Raw genomic sequence first — 20,803 nt, 5'->3', positions numbered from 1 at the left:
TGCTTCATATGACTTGGAGTCCTGACATTGTTTCTTCCTACTGTAAATGAAGTACTTATTAGGAATCTCAACGTGTGTGTGTATTTTTTTTTTTGCGGTACACGGGCCTCTCACTGTCGTGGCCTCTCCCGTTGCGGAGCACAGGCTCCGGACGCGCAGGCTCAGCGGCCATGGCTCACGGGCCCAGCCGCTCCGCGGCATGTGGGATCTTCCCGGACTGGGGCATGAACCCATGTCCCCTGCATCGGCAGGCGGATTCTCAACCACTGCGCCACCAGGGAAGCCCTGTGTATTTTTTTAACACAGCTTTTAGTAAGGTGTGATTTACATCCCACAAAATTCACCATTTTAGTGTAGTTCAGTGAGTTTTAGTAACTGTATACAGCTGGGCGACCATCACCACAATGTTCGGTTTAGAACATTTCCATCTCCCATCCCCCACTTTCCCACTCTGGTCCCTGACAGCCGCTGATCTGCTGATCTGTTTTCTGCCTGTGTATTTTGGAATGCCTGCTTTTCTGGTTCCTCTTTGTAAAAGGCAGGTTCCAGAAGTCAGACTCTCCTGGGAGTTGTCGTTTCTCCACCCACCCCTGCTGAGAACCGCATTGGCTGGGGTTCTCCCTGGTGGCCAGTCGGCCTGGTCGGGAGCCCAGGGAGGAGGAGCCATTGGGGTCCATCGGGAGGGGGCTAGGTTCTGAGGGCTGGTCTGTGCATGCTTGGGTGGGCGCGGGGGCTTGGAGGGCAGCTGCGGAGTATTGGGAGGCCCAGAGCTGACTCCGGGTCTCCTTGCGAGGGCCCTCCAGCCTGCACTGGCTCTCCTTCCTTAGCGCTGTGCATCCAGGATGCCATTCATAATGCGACAAGCCCGCCTTTCCTATGGCGCTGGTAAACAGATCTCGAGCACCTGTTCCTCCCGTCCCCGAAGAGGAAGCGATGCATCCATCACACAGCAGCCCACTTTCTTGGATCCAGTCTCTCAGGCCTCAGACCTGCACACCCACCTGCTCATGAGCATATGCTGTCGAGGCAGAGACGTGTGAGAACAGCTCTAGAAAGGCCGTGGACATGTATTTGGTGGCAGGCTCCATTCGCCCTTAATCGGGTCTTGTCTGTGACTCACCCTGTGTGTGCAGCTGAGCACCTACTGGGGTGCGCCCTGGAGCTCTGTGGGGGCAGGTCAGAGCGGGAGGAGATGCCATTCTTGCCCGGAAGGAACAAATGCTACGGGAGATGGGATGTGAACACATAACCACGTTCTACTTAGAGTTTTAATAACTGTCCCAGGAGGAGAGAGAAAGTGCTGAGGCTGGCCCAAGAAAGGACAGCTTACTTCCTGCTGGGTGGGCTGGGTCTGGACAGGAGGAATCTGGGCCAAATCTTGGAAGACGCATCAGGATTTGAACAGGAAGGGGGCGGGAGGGAAGCATGGGAAAGGGAAAGAACACTCCAAGTTTGGGAATAGCTGTTCCCGCGGGGCTTGCTGGGAAGGCGGATGGGCAGCCAGGGGCGGAGGGAAGGGAAACAGTTCCCTGCAGGATGTTTTGTGGTCTTAGAAACCTGACTGTTTCCAGATCCCCACCAGGGGCTTGTAGAAGATGGTGTCTCAGGCTGGATGTTTCTTAAGTGGTCTCAGTCTCAGCCAGTGGACTTTGCCGTGGTCCTTCGTAGAATCAGACTGTCTGGGAACGAGATGAGGTCCCGGAGCTGTGTTGTCCAGCGCGGTAGCCGCAGCCAGATGGGCAACTGGGCGCTTGAGATATGCGAGCCCGGCAGGAAGTGAGCTCGCAGCGTAAAACACACACTGGCTTTCAGAGACTTCATACCAAAAAAGGATGTCAAGTATCTCATTTATAATTTTTATAATCATTACATGTCAAGTTGATAGTATTTTGGATGTAGTGTGTTAAATAGAAAATATTATTAAAATAATCTCACCTGTTTATTTTTACCCTTTTAAATATGGCTACTAGAAATTTTTTAAAATTAATTAATTAATTATTGGCTGCGTTGGGTTTTCATTGCTGCGCGCTGGCTTTCTTTTTTTAGTTGCCATGAGCGGGGGCTACTCTTTGTTGCGGTGCGCAGGCTTCTCTCATTGCGGTGGCTTCTCTTGTTGCACAGCACGGGCTCTAGGGCGCAGGCTTCAGTAGTTGTGGCACGCGGGCTCAGTAGTTGTGGCTCGCGGGCTCTAGAGCGCAGGCTCGGTAGTTGTGGTGCACAGGCTTAGTTGCTCTGCGGCATGTGGGATCTTCCCGGACCGGGGCTCGAACCCGCGTCCCCTGCATTGGCAGGTGGATTCTCAACCACTGCGCCACCAGGGAAGCCCTAGAAATTTTTTAGTTAAGTGTGTGGTCCTCACTGTAAATATTTCTATTGGACACCGCTGTCCTAGAGAATTCTTTTTACTAACTGGGCTGAAGTTTGTCTTTATTTTAGTCTAAGTTGTATCATTAGAGCCTATATTTGAGGTGAACAGAGTGTTTTCACTTATCTCAGGATTGTGCACTTGATGGGCTTGATGAGAAATTCTTTTTCTGTCATTTTCAAGGTGGCAGACCGTCCTGGGTGAGGTGCTCAGGCAGGTGACTGCGATCGGGTGCCCCTCTGGCTGTGGTTCCCTTTGGGTGGTAGACTTGCATCTTGGCCTGTGGGCAGCTTGCTCAGCCCTGCATTCTAGCATCTCAATCCCAGGCTTTTAAACTGTGTTCCACTCGTACAGTATTATACTGCTACATCAGAATAATACTGACATCCCCCCAGTTTTTAGAGGAAAAAATAGCATGGAAGGAAAATGCATGTTTATGGAGTATGTAGTAAGTCCCCCAAACCTTGATATTGGTTACAGCCTTTTGGCCTCACCACCCCATAGTAAAGGTGAGAAAACTGAGGCACAGCCAGACAGTCATTTGCTCAGGCTCACCCTCACTAGTAGGTGCTTAAAGTATAGTTGCCTCAGTTGGAAGTTTTTCCTCCCACGATGTTTTTACAAGTTGTTGCAGTGTCTGTGCATTGTCAGCATGATTCAACAAAACATGCGCTGTAGGGCTTTACACTTATTCGGTCACCAGCTCGTGGTCTTTTTCAGGTGTTGTGACTTCAGTTCACCAGTGTCTGAACCCGTGTGAGAACCGGTAGGATCGCTGGTGAGGTGGAGCCCCCAGGAAGTTTGCTGATCCTCCAAAATACCTCCTAGATTGGTTTGCCTTTGGACACTTTATTCTTTGCTGGAGGAAAAAACATCTTGCCAGGATCTCGCCCCTGTCCACCCTGGACTCTCCCTTCCTGGTGGAAAGGCCCACACTCAGGAAACCACAGTGTAGATGAGAAGTGGGCTTGGTCGGTAGAGAATGAGAACAGAGGATGTGGGGAGGTCTTCAGGGACATTTCATCACGCTCTGTGGCCTGCTCAACCACCTTTCTCCCTTGCTAGGATGTATCTGCCTAAGGAGAGCTGTTCGAGGGAGGAATGATCCTGTAGCACCTTGGCCTCCTGAGCCCTGTTTTTCTTCCAATTTAGGCTTTGCAAGCTCAGTCAAATTCTAGTCTGCCCTCTAGTTGTTCCTTGACTACTAATTGGCTCCATTGTGGTTTTTATATGGTATAAGTTTCTAAAATTGGCCCGATTAGTTTATCAAACAGTTCAATGAAGGCCTGTTGTACGTGAGGGCTCTGGCTCTCTAAAAAGACAAATTAGAGAAACAGAATCCTTTTTCTCTAGGAACTCACAGACCAATAGGGGAGGCAGCCATATCAAATAATGATTACAGAGTGATAAGTGCTGTCACTTATTACAAAGTGATACGTGCGCAGGCTTCTCATTGTGGTGGCTTCTCTTGTTGCAGAGCTTGGGCTGTAGGCGCACGGGCTTCAGTAGTTGTGGCTCGTGGGCTCTAGAGCGCAGGCTCAGTAGTTGTGGCGCACGGGCTTAGTGGCTCCGCGGCATGTGGGATCTTCCCGGACCAGGGCTCGAACCTGTGTCCCCTGCATTGTCAGGCGGATTCTTAACCACTGCGTCACGAGGGAGGCCCCCAGACTGATAATATGTAATTAAAAAAAAGTTCCTAAGAAGACAGTCTTTTCACATGGAAACCACGAATGTAATTCAAGAACAATTCTAAGACTCAACACTAAAATCGGGTCACTCATGCTACAGTAATACGCTAAAATGTCAATTGCAATGTTTAGACTGAGTTCTAGGTGTGATTACTCTTTACCCTAAATTCTAGAATTGAGACTAGATGACAATTACCAAATCAAGTATATGCGTGTTCTATAAATAATAAATGTGATTATTTGAGTGACTTTTCAGGACTAATGTGGCAGGCTTGTGGTGTATTCATTGCTGTTTTAACTTTGCTGTTTTTGTGTAATTTCAGGGAGTTCAGGGACCCACTCACTGCTAAGTGAGAACCCAGCTCTTGGGTGTCAGTGTTACACCATTGAAGTTGGAGAAGCACTAGCACAGCAAACGGGGTCTAATTCACCACGTAAATACCCACAAACAGCCTGGGGCCCGTGTTCTGGCGGGCTCTGAAACTCGCTGTGAACCAGGTGTGTCGGAAAAGGCGAGGGAGTCATCATAATTTCTTGAGGATTGGTTTGGAATGAAATTGAGATGAATAGCATCCTCTCTGAATTGCATATTAAAAGTAAGCGTGAATGGGAAATATAGAGATTATCTTGTTCCAAGAGACTGGAAAGTGTAGTACAGGCACCATAGGATTACCCTGGCCTCCTTTTGATAAAGAAAATGTGTTCAGAACCAGTGTTTACACGTAGACACAGAGAACAGAGTACTGGCTACCAGAGGGGGAGGGGGTGGGGGGAAGGGCTAAATCAAAGCATGTCAACTGTATGGTGATGGATGGAAACTAAATTTTTGGTGGTGAGCACGCTGTAGTGTATGCAGAAGTCGAAATATGTTGTACACAGGAAACATATTGTTATAAACCAGTGTTAACCTCAATTTAAAAAAAAGTCTCACCATTAGAAAGATTGTGTATCGTCCAAATAAATGCATTTGCCTTCATGGATTGAATAAAAAGAATCAGTGCTCATACTCTGCTCTCTTCTCTCTGCTGTCACCTTCTGCTGCCGACGTTTACTTTTCTGCAATTCAGGGCAGTCAGTGTCAGACATTCGAGCCCCCTGAGCGCAGCCGGTGGGGAGGACATGACTTTTGAGGCACTGGGCCACCGCCGCCGGCTCCACCCGCTGTCAGCCCTGCAGTCTCTCGGTGGCTGTCTGCTCGGCAGAGTGATGGCCTCCCCAGGTGTCCACGTCCTACTCCCTGGACCCTGTGAATATGTTACCTTCCATGGCAAAAGGGACTTTGCAGATGTGACTAAATAAAGGATCCTGCATGATCTGGGTGGGCCCAGTGTAATCTGTAATCTCTACCGGGGCCATGGCTGGCTTTGAAGATGCAAGGAGCCGCCGCAGATGCCAGTAGTCTATTACAGACATCAGTCGGACTTCTGATCTCCAGAGCTGTAAGATGACAAATGTGTTGTTTAACGCCACCAAGTTTGTGGCAATTTGTCACAGTAGCATAAGGAAACGAATAGGGTCTGAAGCAAGTCTATTGGTGGTTGAGGGGGAAGCAGGAAGGGGAGTGGATGGAGCTGGTCTCCATGCTGTAACTGAAGAGGCTCCACCCAGCCAGCATGACCCCCTGAGGTTGGTTGGATCAGGCCCATTTTTTTTTTTAACGTTTATTTATTTATTTGGCTGCCCTGGGTCTTAGTTGTGGCGTGCGGATCTTTAGTTGCGGCATGCATGTGGGATCTAGTTCCCTGACCAGGGATCGAACCTGGGCCCCCTGCACTGGGAGCGCAGAGTCTTAGCCACTGGACCACCAGGGAAGTCCCCATCCCCATTTTAAAGATTAGGAAACTGAGGCAGGCCCAGAGAGAGAAGGAATGACTCATGCAAGGTTTCATGGAAGTAAATGGGTCTCTGGGAACTGGTACTGGCTGAGATGGTCCAGTGCCACTTCTTTTTTTTTTTTATTTTTTATTTTTTTGCGGTATGCGGGCCTCTCACTGTTGTGGCCTCTCCCGTTGCGGAGCACAGGCTCCGGACACGCAGGCCTAGCTGCCATGGCTCACGGGCTTAGTTGCTCCGCGGCATGTGGGATCTTCCCGGACCAGGGCACCAACCCGTGTCCCCTGCATCGGCAGGCGGATTCTCAACTACTGCGCCACCAGGGAAGCCCCCCTTTTTTTTTTAAAATAAATTTATTTATTTTTATTTATTTACTTTTGGCTGCGTTGGATCTTCATTGTCGTGTGCGGGCTTTCTCTAGCTGCGGCGAGCGGGAGCCACTCTTTTGCTGTAGGTGCAGGCGCTTCTCATTGCTGTGGCTTCTCTTGTTGTGGAGCATGGGCTCTAGGCACGCAGGCTTCAGTGGCTGTAGCACGCAGGCTCAGTAGTTGTGGCTCGCGGGCTCTAGAGTGCAGGCTCAGTAGTTGTGGCACGGGCTTACTTACTCCGCAGCATGTGGGATCTTCCCGGACCAGGGCTCGAACCTGTGTCCCCTGCATTGGCAGGCAGATTCTCAGCCACTGTGCCACCAGGGAAGCCCCCCAGTGCCACTTCTTAAAGAGCCCCGCAGGATGCAGCGAGCAAAAGGGAACAAAAAGAAGCCCGTGTCTGTGTCCTCCAGCATTCTCTCCCTTCTTTTGGACCAATTCTGGTAAGAACGGCCAGCAAACCATATTCATGTCCTCTGCTGAGGCCAAGAAGAGCCGTTTGTGAAGCGGGGAATCTACAGTGGGAAGATCTGTGTGGGGCGGTTGAGGGCAGGGAGAGCTGGCAGCTCTGGGTTGATGTTGCTCAGGTAGGAGGAGACCAGTGAGAACTGGCCGCGTGGGGGCCTTCACGTCCCACTGCAGAGCGGACTTTGCTGCGGGAGGACACTGGTGCCCGGCTTCTCAGCTCATCACACACTTCCCCCACAGCCTGAAAATGCCGGGAAGCTTACGCTGCACTCCCTACCTGCTTGTTCTTTGAAGGTGAAGCACGCTCGTGCCATCCAGATTTGTCCCAAGCCCTTGAACAAATGCATTCAAGATATCCCCAGAGGGTGATGAGAAAGGCCATCTCTCACTTCACTGGTAGGAGTGTATGCTGATGCTAAAGCACCTTGGCAGTGTACATCAGGTGTTTGCTGTGAGCTCATGCCCATCATTTATAAGAAAGAGCAGAAAATTGGAACATACCTAAATAGATGACTTGAGGTGCCTGGTAAAAAAGTTATGGTTTACCGCATATGACGGAAGGTTCTAAAATGATAGAAAGCAATGGTGACAGAGACTTAAAGGACATGAGGAAATACACAAATGAAAAAAATTAGTGTGTGAAATTGTATCTAGTATGATATCAGCTGTGGAAAAATGTAGGAAAATAAGCTAAACCATGAATCCAGGGCTTCTGGATTATAGGTGATTTTATTTCCTATTCTTTTTACTTTACTGTATGAATTTTTTATGTTGACTTCACAGTAAGGAGAAAAGACCTTCATATCCTTCAACCCCGTAAATTTACTTCTGGGAATGTTTCAAAGAAAATAATTGTAAATACAGATTACGAGGTGTATGCACAGAGATGTTCCTTTCATCATAGTTTTTTAAATTGAGATGTAATTCACATATACCATAAAAGTCACCATTTAAAGCATGCCGTTTACGAGTTTTTAGTATAATCACAAAGTTGTGCAACCATCATTCACTATCTAATTCCAGAACATTTTTATCACCCCCTAAAGGAAGCCTAACCCCTTAGCAATCACTCCCCATTCTCTCGTTATCTGCAACCCCTGGCAACCACTGATCTACCCTCTGTCTCTATGAATTTGCCTGGTCTGGACATTTCTTGTAGATGGATGCATACAACATGTAGCCACTGTGTCTGGCTTCTGTCACCCAGCACAGTGACTTCAAGGTCCATCCATATTGTAGCATGTGCCAGTACTTCATTCTTTTTTTATGGCTGAATAATATTCCATTGTATGGCTAGACCATGTTTTATTTGACCATTCATCAGTTGATGGCCCTTAGTTTTCACCTTTTGGCTTTGGCGAGTAATGCTGCTGTGGACATTCTTTTGTGTGGACATATGTTTTCGTTTCTCTTAGTTATACACCTAGGTGTAGAATTACTGACCCATATGGAAACTCTGTGTTTAACTATATATTTAAGAAATTGCTGAACTGTTTTCCAAAGCAGCTCTCATGCATATTTACACTAGTGGAAATTAGAAAATAGTGTAGCTATCAATAGTAGGAGAGTGCTTAGGTAAAACATATTAATCCCCTTAACGAACTGTTTGTAAAAATGCAAGTTATTTATTCTTAGACTGGGTGCTGGGGGTTCAAAGGCAGCTGAGACAGGGTAATTGTTCTCAAGGAGCTTAATCTATTCAGGTGTTCCAGGTGATGTTTACAAATAATTTATAACAAGCGGGGACAGAATCCTTAGGCTATAGTGTTAGGCCATCTTGAGTAATTTTTGGAGACTCAAGGTATGAATTATTAAGTAAACATGTTACAAAGTTAAGTGAAAAAGGCAGGGGAGAAAATTGTGTATACTGTATGATCATGACTATCAGAAAAAGACGAATAAAAAGAACATACAGAAAAAAGATGGAGGAAGACACATCAAAATAGGAATAATGGTTGTTTTTGAGTGGTGGTATGCTTGGACATTTCTCTCCTATTTAGGTGTATTTCCTAAACTTTGTGTAACAGAAACAAAAATACCCTGGGGTCTGTGTGTAGTGACCATGGGAAGGAGTTGGGAAAAATCTAGCATCAAGTTTTTGGGGAGATGAGAACTCAAGAGCCTGGACTGGCATACCCGTGGGTGACAGGACAATAAATTGAGATCTCCTCAATGCTCTTATTGAAAATCATGCCAAAATTTGTCTACATACAATGAAGTTACAGCTGTCTGGAAGTCTGGAGGGCGTGCCATCCTGATAAATAGGCGGGTGAAGCGTAGATGTTTCACGGTGTAATGGAGGAAGCCAGGGGGTGGGCGTTTCTCCCTGCTGTCAGCTGCTTCCTTTGCTGCCTTCTTCCTGCCCAAGGGCCCCCTGTCCTTGCCTTCTAGTTTACCACTTCTGTCTTTTGGGAGCTGGAAAACTTCTTCATTGAGCCTGTTCGAACTGCTGTCAAGTGAGTAAACAGTCGCCAAGTGTGAGCCCTGTGGACAGAGGAGATCAACAGCAAGGACTTGATAACTTCTCCTTGCTCGTGGTGCGAGCTGGACTCCGAGAGCCGGGACTCCTCATCTGCTTGCTTCGAAGTACTGAGTCTGTGGATGATCATGCAAAGTCCGTGCTCTGTTTAGAGAAGTGGAATCAGAGACATACGGTTTCTATATCAGGCCAAAATAAAATTTACCAAAATGGTAGATGTGTCAGTTTATTTTTAGAAGAAAGAGTATGGAAGTGTTATTTTACTTACTTGCGTTGTTTATTGGATAAAAAATTGAAAAGTGTGAACTTGCAATAGTTTTATAACAGTTATGAGTTGTAAAGTAAATGAATTTGGCTCAGCAGCGCTAGAAGGTCAGGCTTCCCACATATATATATATATATATATGTATATATATATATATATACACACACACACACACACACACACACACACACACATTTTTAATTAATTTATTTTATTTTTAGCTGCGTTGGGTCTTCGTTGCTGCACGGGGCTTTTCTCTAGTTGGGGTGAGCGGGGGCCACTCTTCGTTGCGGTGCGCGGGCTTCTCATCGCCGTGGCTTCCTTTGTTGCGGAGCGTGGGCTCTAGGCGCACGGGCTTCAGTAGTTGTGGTTCACGGGCTTAGTGGCTCCGCGGCATGTGGCATCTTCCCGGACCAGGCCTCGAACCCGTGTCCCCTGCATTGGCAGGCGGATTCTTAACCACCGTGCCACCAGGGAAGCCCTTCCCACCTATATTTGTCTACTAAATGAGATCATGTATGTCAAGATGCTTAGAATGTGCCTGTGCTTGGGCATCTTTCTCTAGGCTTATACATGAATCTAGAATAGCACAGTTGTGCTCAGGACTCAGTTTCTCTTCAGGTAGCATTTGTTGTGGCTTGGTCCCATTCAGGACTTGAGTCACGCACAACAGCCTGCCATTACCTGTTTGACTTGGAACCACGCCACCACCACACCATTCCTGACCCGTACAGGAACCGTGCTGCGGACGCTGGTGTTTGGGGCTGGGACCGACACTATGCAGTAGGCTCATCTTGTGATGTCGTGGGGTTTTGAGCACATCATGTTTGAGAGGATTTCCATGGTGTGTTTTACCTTCTGTATATGTATTTCTGTTTTGATATTGGCTCTAACTTCTTAAAATCATTATGTTTAAAACGAAGATGAGTTCAATCAGTGCCGTTCTGATAGTGTTTATCAATTTCTAAAACCTACTGGGAGAGACAGAGCTTTGTTGTCGAGCCAGTTTGGGGAAATAACATGTTCAAAATTCATACTGGTCTTGTGGGGCTTGGCGTTGGTTGTGGTGTCTCACTTTTCTGGGGCCGGAGACTGGAACAGAGATGTGGGAAGACTGAGTTAGTGAAATTTAGGTTATCAGATTCCCATGCATACCAGTCAGTGTGCATTTATAGAGACAACTGAATAGATAGCTGCCTGGACTCAGACGATTATAGGGGCGGCTTGTTTTATGCCACAGCTGTCTTGTCAATCAATGTGATCATGGGGTGTAGGGGTGGGGGAGGTTCTACTTAAACCCATCTGGAAAACCTTTCCTTTATCTATCTGTGTCGAGCCAAGCTTTCCTTGATCAGATTTACTTCAAGGAGCAATGTCTGTAGACAAGGTGCTTTTGTTGTTTTTCTGCAGAAAACAAAGAGGATCCTTTGCAGTTTCTGATTCCTACTGTGTAAAGAATACAGGCAGTATTTAGTAGGCATCTCCTCGTATTGTTACCATGCTTGTTTGGCTTTTTGCCTTTGGTCAGTGGTTAACATTTAACTCCTTCACTTATGACCACTGGTAGATGAAACTTACAAATACATTTTAGATACACTTAAGCTGTAATGTACAGAAACTGAAAGTTGTGAGGGGGGAACATTTGTCAGGGAATGGGAACATAGGTGCTCTCCTGTTGTGGCAGAGCGACATTCCATTGTCATCACCTCATTAAACATACAGCTTGGAAGAACATGCTTGTTTTACCTGTTTTGTAACTGTCAATATCTGTTTTAGCTGGTATTTAAAGTTGCACTGTGAGATAGTAATGCTTTTAACTGTGAGTGTACTGATATTGTTACTGATGATTATTTAGGCAAAGCCAGTGAGTTAATTTTCCAAGTAAATAGTTGGGGCAAAAGCAGTCAATTAGATAATAATTTTGTATTGAAACCGAATTTTAGAGTCGATTCAGCAAACTTACATGAAATTGACCTCACTTTCAAATTTGCTTTCATAATTTTATTTTGCAGGATAACAAAGCCATTGACCTTTGCCGACTGTGTTGGGGATGAACTTCCTTTAGGATGGGAAACTGTATATGATAAACAAATTGGAATTTATTACATGGACCACATAAATAGTAAGTAGAGTGGCACACTTCAGTTGTTACATATGAATGACTTTTCATATTGATCCCAGGGATGCTAGGAACTCTTTTTGTAGAGTGAAACAATTGTTACCCTCCAATGCAGCATTAAACTGGATTTTTATAAATGTCATCGGAAGTGTTGATTAGCTGAGTTCTTCAAAAAGTGAAGCAGTTGTATAGCTACCTGGGCTTGTGTGTTGCTCAGGACTGCATGGAGTATGTGGAATGCAGAGTTTGAATACCTAATAGAAGGAATAAATTTCCCAGGCAGTTTAGTAATAGAAATCGCTCTCAAAATGAGAAGGGTGTTTCTTGCAGAGTGAAGTTTACAAGTTCTTGGAACAATAAATGCCCAAGTGGTTACCTTAACTTCATTTTGCCTTATCCCTTTGATTTTAACTTTAATATACCAAGCCTTTTGGAGCTTTGTGAGGGGAGAAAATGATGTAGAGACCGCAGCTAAAATAATGGGTCCTTGACCATGCCGGCCTTCTTGGTAGAATTGTTGGGAGCAGTGGTTCTCACCTGGGGCTGGTTTTGCCTCCCAGGGACACATGGTAGTGGCTGGGGCATTTTTCATGGTCATGCCTGGGAGTAAGGGTGCCCCCGGCTTCTGGTGGGTGGAGGCCCGGGATGCTGCTCACCCTCGTGCAGTGCCCAGGACGGCCCCCCGAAGAGGCTGAGCCACCTGCTTCACGTGCAGCATCTGTGCCCCGCCCTCCTTGCTCTCCGCCACCTCCTCAGCCTTCCTCCCTCAGGGACCAGCTGGGGACCCATTTCTCTCTCAGATTCACATTTCTTCACTCCCCCCTTTTCCTTCTAACTGCCTAGTGTTTCTGTCGTTGTCATTACTACTGGGGATACGAAGTTCCCCTTGGTGTGCTTTCTGTCCTTCAATTTGTTGAGTGCGGGGGAGGCCGGGGGCGGGGTGCCCAGCATGCGAGTGATAAGCTCCTTCCACGCTCAGTCCCATGGCTCCGCCTGGCCCCTTAGTGTGACCCACCCGGGCTGGTATCTTTAGGGCTGATTCCTGCATTGTCACTTGCCGGCCGGCCTCCGGAGTTCAACGTTTGGAACCCTGAATGGCGAGGCGTCCTGGCTGGGTCCTGGAGCAGGGGAGTTTCCGGTCCGCACACTCAGCCTTCACGCGACTGTGGCTCTTACCCAGGGATGGGGCAGGGGGGTGAGTGCCGCCCTGGCCCTGCTGCCCTCCTCGGCGGTTATGCCAGTGGCAGGAGGGCTTCCGGGTGGGTCCGCCGCCCTCCCTCTGGCCCGGCTGGCCCGGTGCCCTTGGGCTGCGTGCGGCCGGGCTGTCTGGCCTTCCGGGCCACCTTCCCCGTGCTGTGAGCCTCTCTGGGCCCGGACGGCAGTGCTGAACGGCACAGGCATCCGCCTTACACGACCTTTCTGGAAGCCCCCTACCGGCCGCCGAGGCCCAGGACTGACCCATTCTGGCTCGTCTCTCGTAAACCCCGCTTGTTCCTCCCTCTGTGTCCCCTTCTTTGCCGCTGGTGTGCCTTGCTCTCCTGCTGGCTGAGTCACAGCAAGTGTCACAGAGCACCTCTGTGTGCTGGCCACTCTTGAGGCCCTGGAGACACAGGAAAGTGAGACCCAGACTCCACCCTAAGGATTCGACATGACACGCTGGACTTGGCCATGAACCCGAAAACCGAATAATCACCATGGACTTTCTTCCGGCCACCTTGAGTATAACAGATGACCCAGCACCATGGGGGATGTGGCTGAAGACATCAGCTCCAGCGTCATACCACCTCCTCCCTCTGAGACCTTCAGAGAACCCAACTCTTTTTTTTTCCCCAGGAACAAAAAAGATTATTATTGTAACACTTTGTACATGGGCCAGAGACCCCATCCCAGAAAACTTGCTCCTGAGAATGTAACTCTTGACAGCACAGCTTTAAGCTCTCTAAAGGCACAGAGGCTGGGGAGTCAGATATTAAGTGGGAGCTGTGCAGATTGATGGTGAGAGGCGAGGGACCCTGCGTGGATCGCCTTCAACGTTCCCAAGGCTCTCGGGTGCACCGGACAGAGTGCGCACGATGCCTGTCGGCCGGGGCGAGTCTCGTGGCTGAATCAACGTCAGAGGCATCCGGGCACTTATAACAGCTGTGACTCTGCCCGCGTCCTCTCAGCCCACTGAATCTGGACTCCGGGGCTAGGTCAGGACCCCGAGTTTTGTTGTCTTTGTTTTTTATTTCCCCATGGGAGCTTTTAAGGCCCAGAGAGGCTTTCTAGGAGGGGCCCTGGGGTAGCAGCGTGAAGCCGGGTAGGGGATGTTGCTGGGAGGGGGTTTTAAAAGGAAGGACTTACTTGAAACATCCTAGCAGGTGCTCTTGTGTGTATGGGGGCAAGATGCCCTAAAATTTACTTTTTTAACCATTTTGATGTGAGATGCACAGAACGTAAAATTCACTGTTTAAAGGTGTGCAGTTCAGTGGCATTTGCTGCGTTCATAGTGTTGTCCGGCTGCCACTCTTGTCTAGTTCCAGAACATTTCATCACGCCAAGGCACAACCGTGTGCTTTAAAAAAGGCCACGTGTTAGAGAACCGGAAGCAGAGTTGGGAAGGGCACTTTGGTGAGCGCGCGGAGGATGGCTTTTGGTGGGGATGAGGCAGGCAGCCTGCGTGTTTTTGGAGAGAGATCGTCAGGGCCTGACTGAACTAAGGGGAGAAGGCGAGAAGGCGTACGTCAGCCACTATTGTACGCAGGGGCAGGAATTGCCAGTTCTGGATGACGCATGGAATATTCTGCGTGGGGAAAGGAGCAGGAGTTCTCTGCGGGCGAGTCCCAGGTTGGCTCGGTGGGTAGATCCAGATGAAGGCGCTTTACAACGAGGGGCAGGCGGGAGAAGCAGGCGCTCGTCAGCGTGGCTTCCTTTGCTTTGTGTGAGAATGAGTTCTGCTTTGGACGAGTGACTCAGAATTACTTTGCTCCATCCAGGTGGAGATGCCTCTAGGAGGGAGGAGGAGGGGAAGGATGGGCGCTCAGGGGAGGGGTTGGAGCCGGAGCTGGTAGAGTGAGAGAGCCAGAGCGGAAAATGAGGGATTTATGGGAAGTCCGCGAAGAATGCAGAAGGACGCAGTCTGGCGTGGGAGGTGGGAGAAGGGGAGTGAGTCAGTCACGGGGACAGCAGAGCCCACCGCAGCCCGGCTTGAAGAAGGCAGGGAGAGGAAGCTTGGACACGTGTCTCAGTTTGCCAGGGATGCCCTCCTTTGGGTTCACGTCCACCAGCATTTACTTAGAGTGTGACAAGTTGCCTGGTACCGGCTTCCCCTCCGTGGCGCTATTGCGTGTCTATAGAGCTTTCTTCTCGTCCCAAGCATGGGTGTGTAAATAGGAGGTGATCCCCACTCCGGGAGGTTCGTTTTATAGATGCTTCCGTAATGTACCTCCTGGTAGTTAATTAATTTTCTTATCGACTAGTCATATCACTGCATGATTATTGGTCAATGTAAAGATTTTACTTAGAAGTCCCTTATGTTCTTACCCTTTCAATTTCAGAGCTTACCCAGATCGAGGACCCCAGAGAACAGTGGAGGCGGGAGCAGGAGCGGATGCTGAAGGAGTATTTAATTGTAGCCCAGGAGGCCCTCAATGCCAAGAAAGAAATCTACCAGATTAAGCAGCAGCGTTTCGAGCTGGCCCAGGAGGAATACCAGCAGCTGCACAAGATGTGCGAGGATGACGGCCGCTCGTACGCCAGCTGTGAGTTGACCGTCCCCCGCGGTTAACACGCGTGACTTCCAAAGCCGTCTCTCTGCTAGGCTTTTTGCAGACACTGAGCTTGAGTCAGGCAAGACAGCTTCCTAAATTTTCGAATCGCAAACTGTTAGGTAGTCAGCCTTCCATGCTGGAATCCGATGGTGATTCACTACCGCTCCTTCCGCAAACGTTGATCGAGTGTCCGCCTTGTACCCAGGCACTGCATCACGGGGGAGCCCAAGACAGGAGAGGCCCCGCCCTCACGGGGCTTCCACGCAGGTGGGGGAGGGAGAAAATAAACAGGCACATTTCAGGTAGTGACGCGAAATAACCTCCTGACTTCTGTTTGTCAGCGTGGAAAAGGGCTTCACCCAGACCTCTCTGCCGTTATTCCTGCTTGTCTGGGGTGATCCCTGGGAAGTCCATACGATGGTCGTGTTGGTCCTGGATGGAAAGATTCAGGAGCCTCCACACATGTCAAGCCCCTGTCTCTTTGTAGCGTACTTCCTTGGGCAAGACACTGAAGGTGGGGGAACTCTGTCTGCCCCTCAAGTGAGGTGGGCGCACACTGACGTCTTCCAAAGGGAACCCCTCCAAGTTTTGGAGCCTGCCGGACGTGGCCTCCTGTTTCAGGAGGACTCAGCAGATGCTCAGGAATTGAAGGAATCGGGTCCAGTCGCAGAAGCCGAAGCCTCTGGTTACTGACCCAGTCAGTCACTGCCTGAGCCGGTCCCTTCCCGACAGTTGTCACGCTTAATCGCCCACTGCAGGTGCTTGCGGCCATGACTGTCCTGCGTGCCGGTGAGCTTGGGGACAGTGTATGAAGTTGGTACTGCCAGGTTTTATTGTATAAAAACCGAAGTCTGGTTGAGACATGGAGGGACTTACCTGTGACGTGACTGCCATGTTGCCAGGTATTTGGCTCTGGTGACACAGCTTTGAACGTTAAAGACGTGGTCAAAGCTTTATCCCGTTTTGCAGGTCAGAATGGAGTTGAGGCCAAGGGGCCAAACATCTTTTTCACTGCAGTGTACAAGCTGTGAAGAAGAGAGCAGTGGAGGTGGGCTTTGCCTCCTGTAGCAGGAATTGAGATAGCTGTGTCTCCATGTGCCATGAGAGAATGCAGGCTCAGGTATGATGGTATGTTGTTTCCAGGCTGCTTCATCTCTTGTTCTTCAGCTATTGGTATGTACTAGGTTTTTTTTTCTTGTTTGTTTCTTTTTAACTGTCCATCAGAATGTGATGGGTCAGCTCAGTGCTAGTTTTTAGAAAAGTCTGGTCTCTTCCTAGTTTTCTTTACTTGTAATGTCTTTCTCTGATTTCGGTATCAGGATAATACTGGCCTTACAGAACGAATTGGGACGTGTTCCCTTCTCCCCAGGCTTTGGAAAGTTCGTCTGGGATTGGTATTAATGCTTCCTTAACAGTTTGATAGAATTCACCAGAAAAGCCATCTGGACCTGGAGGTCTTTGTGGGAATGTTTGTAACTACAAATTCAATACCTCTAATAGATACAGGGCTAGTCAGATTTTCCCGTTTCTTCTCGAATCAGTTTTGGTATTTGTGTGCTTCAAGGAATTCGTCTCTTTCATCTAATCCAAAAATCAGTAAGCTTTTCTGCAAAGGATCAGATAGTGTTTTAGGCTCTGTAGGTCATATGATCTTAGACACAGCTACTCAGCCCTGTTGTTAGGCTGCAAAAGCAGCCAGAGATGGTACCTAAATGATGTGTGTGGCTTGTTCTGATAAAAGTATAAAAACAGTAACAAGCTGGATTTGGCCCACGGGGAATCTGCTGAACGCTGATCCAAGCTGTCAAGTTTATGAAGTTTTTCGTAGAATTCCTGCATGATTCTTTCAATGTCTGGACGCTGAGCTGGTGTCCTTTCTCTTATTTGTGATATTAATAATTTGTGTCTTAATCACCAGAGCTCAATGTTTATTGATTGTGTGTAGCATTACAGCGAACTGGCTTTTGGTTTTCTTCCCCCCGCCCCCCGTTTCTTATCTGTTTTCTGGTTTTTTTGGTTTGTCCTCTTTATTATTTCCTTCTTTCTACTTAGTTTGGCTTTAATTTGTTCTTCTTTTTCTACTTTCCTAAATTGGGAGCTTACACCATTGATTTCAGACCTCTCTTTTTTCTCACATAGCCTCTAAAGGTATAAATTCTCCTCTAAGTACTACTTTAACTGCATCCCACAAATTTTGGTATTTTCATTTTCAGTCAGTTCATAATATTTTCTCGTTTGCTTTGTGATTTCTCTCTCGACCCATGGGTTTTTGTAACAGTAAGTTGTTGGGGGAATTCCCTGGTGGTCCAGTAGTTAGGACTCCTCGATTTCACTGCTGAGGGTCCGGATTCAGTCCCTGGTCGGGGAACTAAGATCCTGCAAGCCGAGTGGCATGGCCAAAAAAAAAAGTAAGTTGTTGGAACTTTTTAAAGGTATCATGTTGTTGATTTCTAATTTAATTCCATTGTGGTCAGAGACTAGATGTATAAGATTTTGATCTTTTGATATCTATTCAGATGACTTTCGTGGCTCAGCATATGATCTCTTTCAAGTGATCTCGTGGACTTGGTGCCTCGAGGTCACACTTGGCTAAAGCATTGCCTTATAACTGTTTCTGAAAGCATATAGTTAGCGATTCTAAACCTTTCCAAAAGTTACTTGGTAGAAGTAGATTGAACCATATAAAACTGTCATTTTTGTAGCTTAAAAAGGCCCAAATATTGGCAATTTCGTGTGATTCAACCTAATAGAGTATTTCTTCCCAGTAGCCTGTAGGCACCTCATCTGTTCCATGGTCAGGTTTGGTTAGGTCTCCAAAGAGGCTTTCCAGTCAGTCTTTCTAAGATGGGAGAAGCACATATCAGGAAAACGTGGCAGGAAGTTTCTTGCCAGTCATTGAAAGGACAAATTTCATCAAGAGAAGGTGTGTCTTATGTACTGGTTACTGTGCTGGTGCAGCCAGGACTTCAGTTGCAGTGAGTGTGGGGACTCGGGGCTGGAGCCCTCGAGGATGCAAATATAAGAACACCTAGTTGCAGCCTATCGGATTCTACGCCCAGCCCGAGGGGAGGAGTCCCATAGCAACGTGGAGCCTAGAGGGTAAGGGCATCCAGAACTTACAGTCCTCTGGAGCCGGGACTTCCCTCAGCAGCAGTTTTTGTATTTCCATGGGCTTTTCACTCGGTTGACGTTTGGGCAAGTAGGGAATTGCACTCAATTTGTTTCTTCCTGTGCTCCGTAGAATTTTCTTAATGCCCAGTAAAAAAGAAACACTTGAGATGCTGTCTTTGAAGTCATGTTTGAGGAAACCTTGAGTCAAGGAAGGTGAAGACTCTGTGCTGTTGACTTGAGATCCTACCATGAGACTCCACTCCCCAACCCATGAGAGATCCCTGCGTAGACGCGGTCTCTGCCTCTACTCGTGCAGGTGGCATTGGAGGCCAGCTTAGGCCATTTTTCACGAAGGGCTGGAGATGCCAGTGGCTCTCGCTGGAGCCTATCTCCTCAGGGAAAAAGACTACAAAAGGAAGCTAGGAACTAATTCAAGCATTTGATCAAGCTGCTGCTATCCCTGGGGTTTCTGATCAAGCTCTTTCAATTTGCCATTTAACCTGAACTTCACTGAGGATCATTCTGTTAGATATGACTCAAATCAACTATTTCTGGCCACAGGTTAAAGTTCAAGACAATGATCCTGGTGGCTTGTGCTCTAACAGATGTCTCCTACAGAGGTCCGGGCCCACATCAGGAGCTGCTGGTGGCAGGATCCACGGCACACCTGGGCTCCAGTTGGCCACCTGGGTCTGGCACAACCCAGATCGCTCACATTGTTAGTCATGTAAAGCAGGGCTCCTTCTCGGGTACTGGGAACAGGGAGATTTGGACTTATTTCCCATTACTTCCTTCATTGACAGTGACTCCAAGTGAAAGGAACCAACATCGAATGGGCTAGTGTTTTCTTGCATTGTTGTGATAGCAACATCATGAAGCGTTGTAACATGGTAATGTTATTTTCGGTGTACACACAGAAACAATATTGGGTAGGCTAAGTTACTTCTTGAAGGTTACATCCCTAGTAAACGGTAGACCTTGGATTTGAACCCAGATCTTTCTGTGTAGCTAGGCTTCAGTGCTGTGTAGTATTTCCGAGACCTGGAAGAGTCAGCTCAGAAGAACTGATCGTGGCTTTGGAACAGCCTGCCCTCCCATTGTTCAAGTTACCTGGAAATAAGGACCCATTATAAATTGACAAGTTGTCTGGCAATTTCACAACACTTGAAGGGGCACGTGGAAGGCAGAACGCCTTCTGCTTCTTGATTTTCTTGTGGCCCATAGTGGGATCACTAAACTAGTCATTTAGTTTTCAACAGATATTTCCTTAGCGCCTGGTGTTGGGGACGGCTGATCGCAGGGGAGAATGCGGCAATAATTGTAAACAGAGGAATTCACTAGCAAGTCATTTCCAATATTGGAGCAGAAGGGCATGGGGGAGGGCAAGGGCGGGAGAAGTGCTCTCTTCCACACCTTTCACAGATTTCCCCCCGAGTTATGCAAGTCATCAGAATGAAACTCTGTTCATTGGAGAGGAAAGGTTTTGTGTCAGTGTTGGGCCACCTGGTGCCTGAGAATATCCAAGCCTTAACTTTTTTGTCTCTGACCAAAACAGAGTCACGCTGTGCTGGATTTGAGCACACACATCCACATGAGACTAAGACCCCAACTCTGCTTTAGTTCTGTTCGCTTATGGCTGCCTGGGGCCCAGTCCTGTCCCATGCTCTGTAGAACCCTGGCATGGAACTCTTCACTACAAAGGACTCAGTCTCTAAGACGCACCCAGTACTTTCTCTGCAGCTGCATTTTGTAGAGTTTTCTCCTACTTTCTTCACTGCAGTGTGTTCTTCTGTTTGCCTTCTTTTTATTTATTTTTGATTTTTATTTTTAAAGTAATTTATTTTTTTGCCTTCTTTTTAAACACTGAATACATTCGTTATTTCAGAAACTTTTTCATTGTTCCCGAGAAACTCTGGCCTCCAGACGCGTTCAGATGAAGTATATGACCGCTTGCAGGACCTTTTAGAAGGAATTCTTGCTTGGGGTAAATTATAGTCTGAACCACAGGTCAGCAAGTTTTGGCCCCCAGGCTGAATCCTGTTCATTCTGGGCGTTTTGTAAATAAACTTTTATTGGGACCTAGCGAGGTCCGTTCACTTACCCATTGTCTATAGCAGCTACGGTGGCAGAGTTGAGGAACTGAGACAAAGAGTGTATGGCCCACAAAGCCAGAAATATTTACTATTTGGTCCTTTGCAGAAGAGTCTGCACCAGTGGTTCTCAACCCTGGCTGCACTGGAGGAATCTCCCGAAGGGCTTTTAAAAACTCTTCTGTCTGGGCCCCACTGCCACCCCTGGAGGTTTGGCTTTAATTGGCCTTGGCCGGGGCCAGACACGTTTTTTTTAAAGCTCCCCAGG

At 47.8% G+C, this 20,803-nt stretch overlaps 1 protein-coding gene across 1 annotated transcript in view; it reads left to right on the top strand.

Annotated features, from left to right (window-relative positions):
* WWC3 (WWC family member 3) overlaps positions 1-20,803 on the top strand; it is a 127,975-nt gene that overhangs the window by 29,975 nt on the left and 77,197 nt on the right. The window contains exons 2-3 of the mRNA XM_059050094.2: positions 11,479-11,588; positions 15,122-15,325. Coding sequence (XP_058906077.1) covers positions 11,479-11,588; positions 15,122-15,325 — 314 coding nt within the window. The remainder of the gene's footprint in view (positions 1-11,478; positions 11,589-15,121; positions 15,326-20,803) is intronic.

This window comes from Kogia breviceps, chromosome X (assembly GCF_026419965.1).
Source record: "Kogia breviceps isolate mKogBre1 chromosome X, mKogBre1 haplotype 1, whole genome shotgun sequence".
Lineage (NCBI taxonomy): Eukaryota > Metazoa > Chordata > Mammalia > Artiodactyla > Physeteridae > Kogia > Kogia breviceps.
Note: the sequence above shows the minus strand (reverse complement) of the source record. Positions and strands in the feature narration are given on the sequence as shown.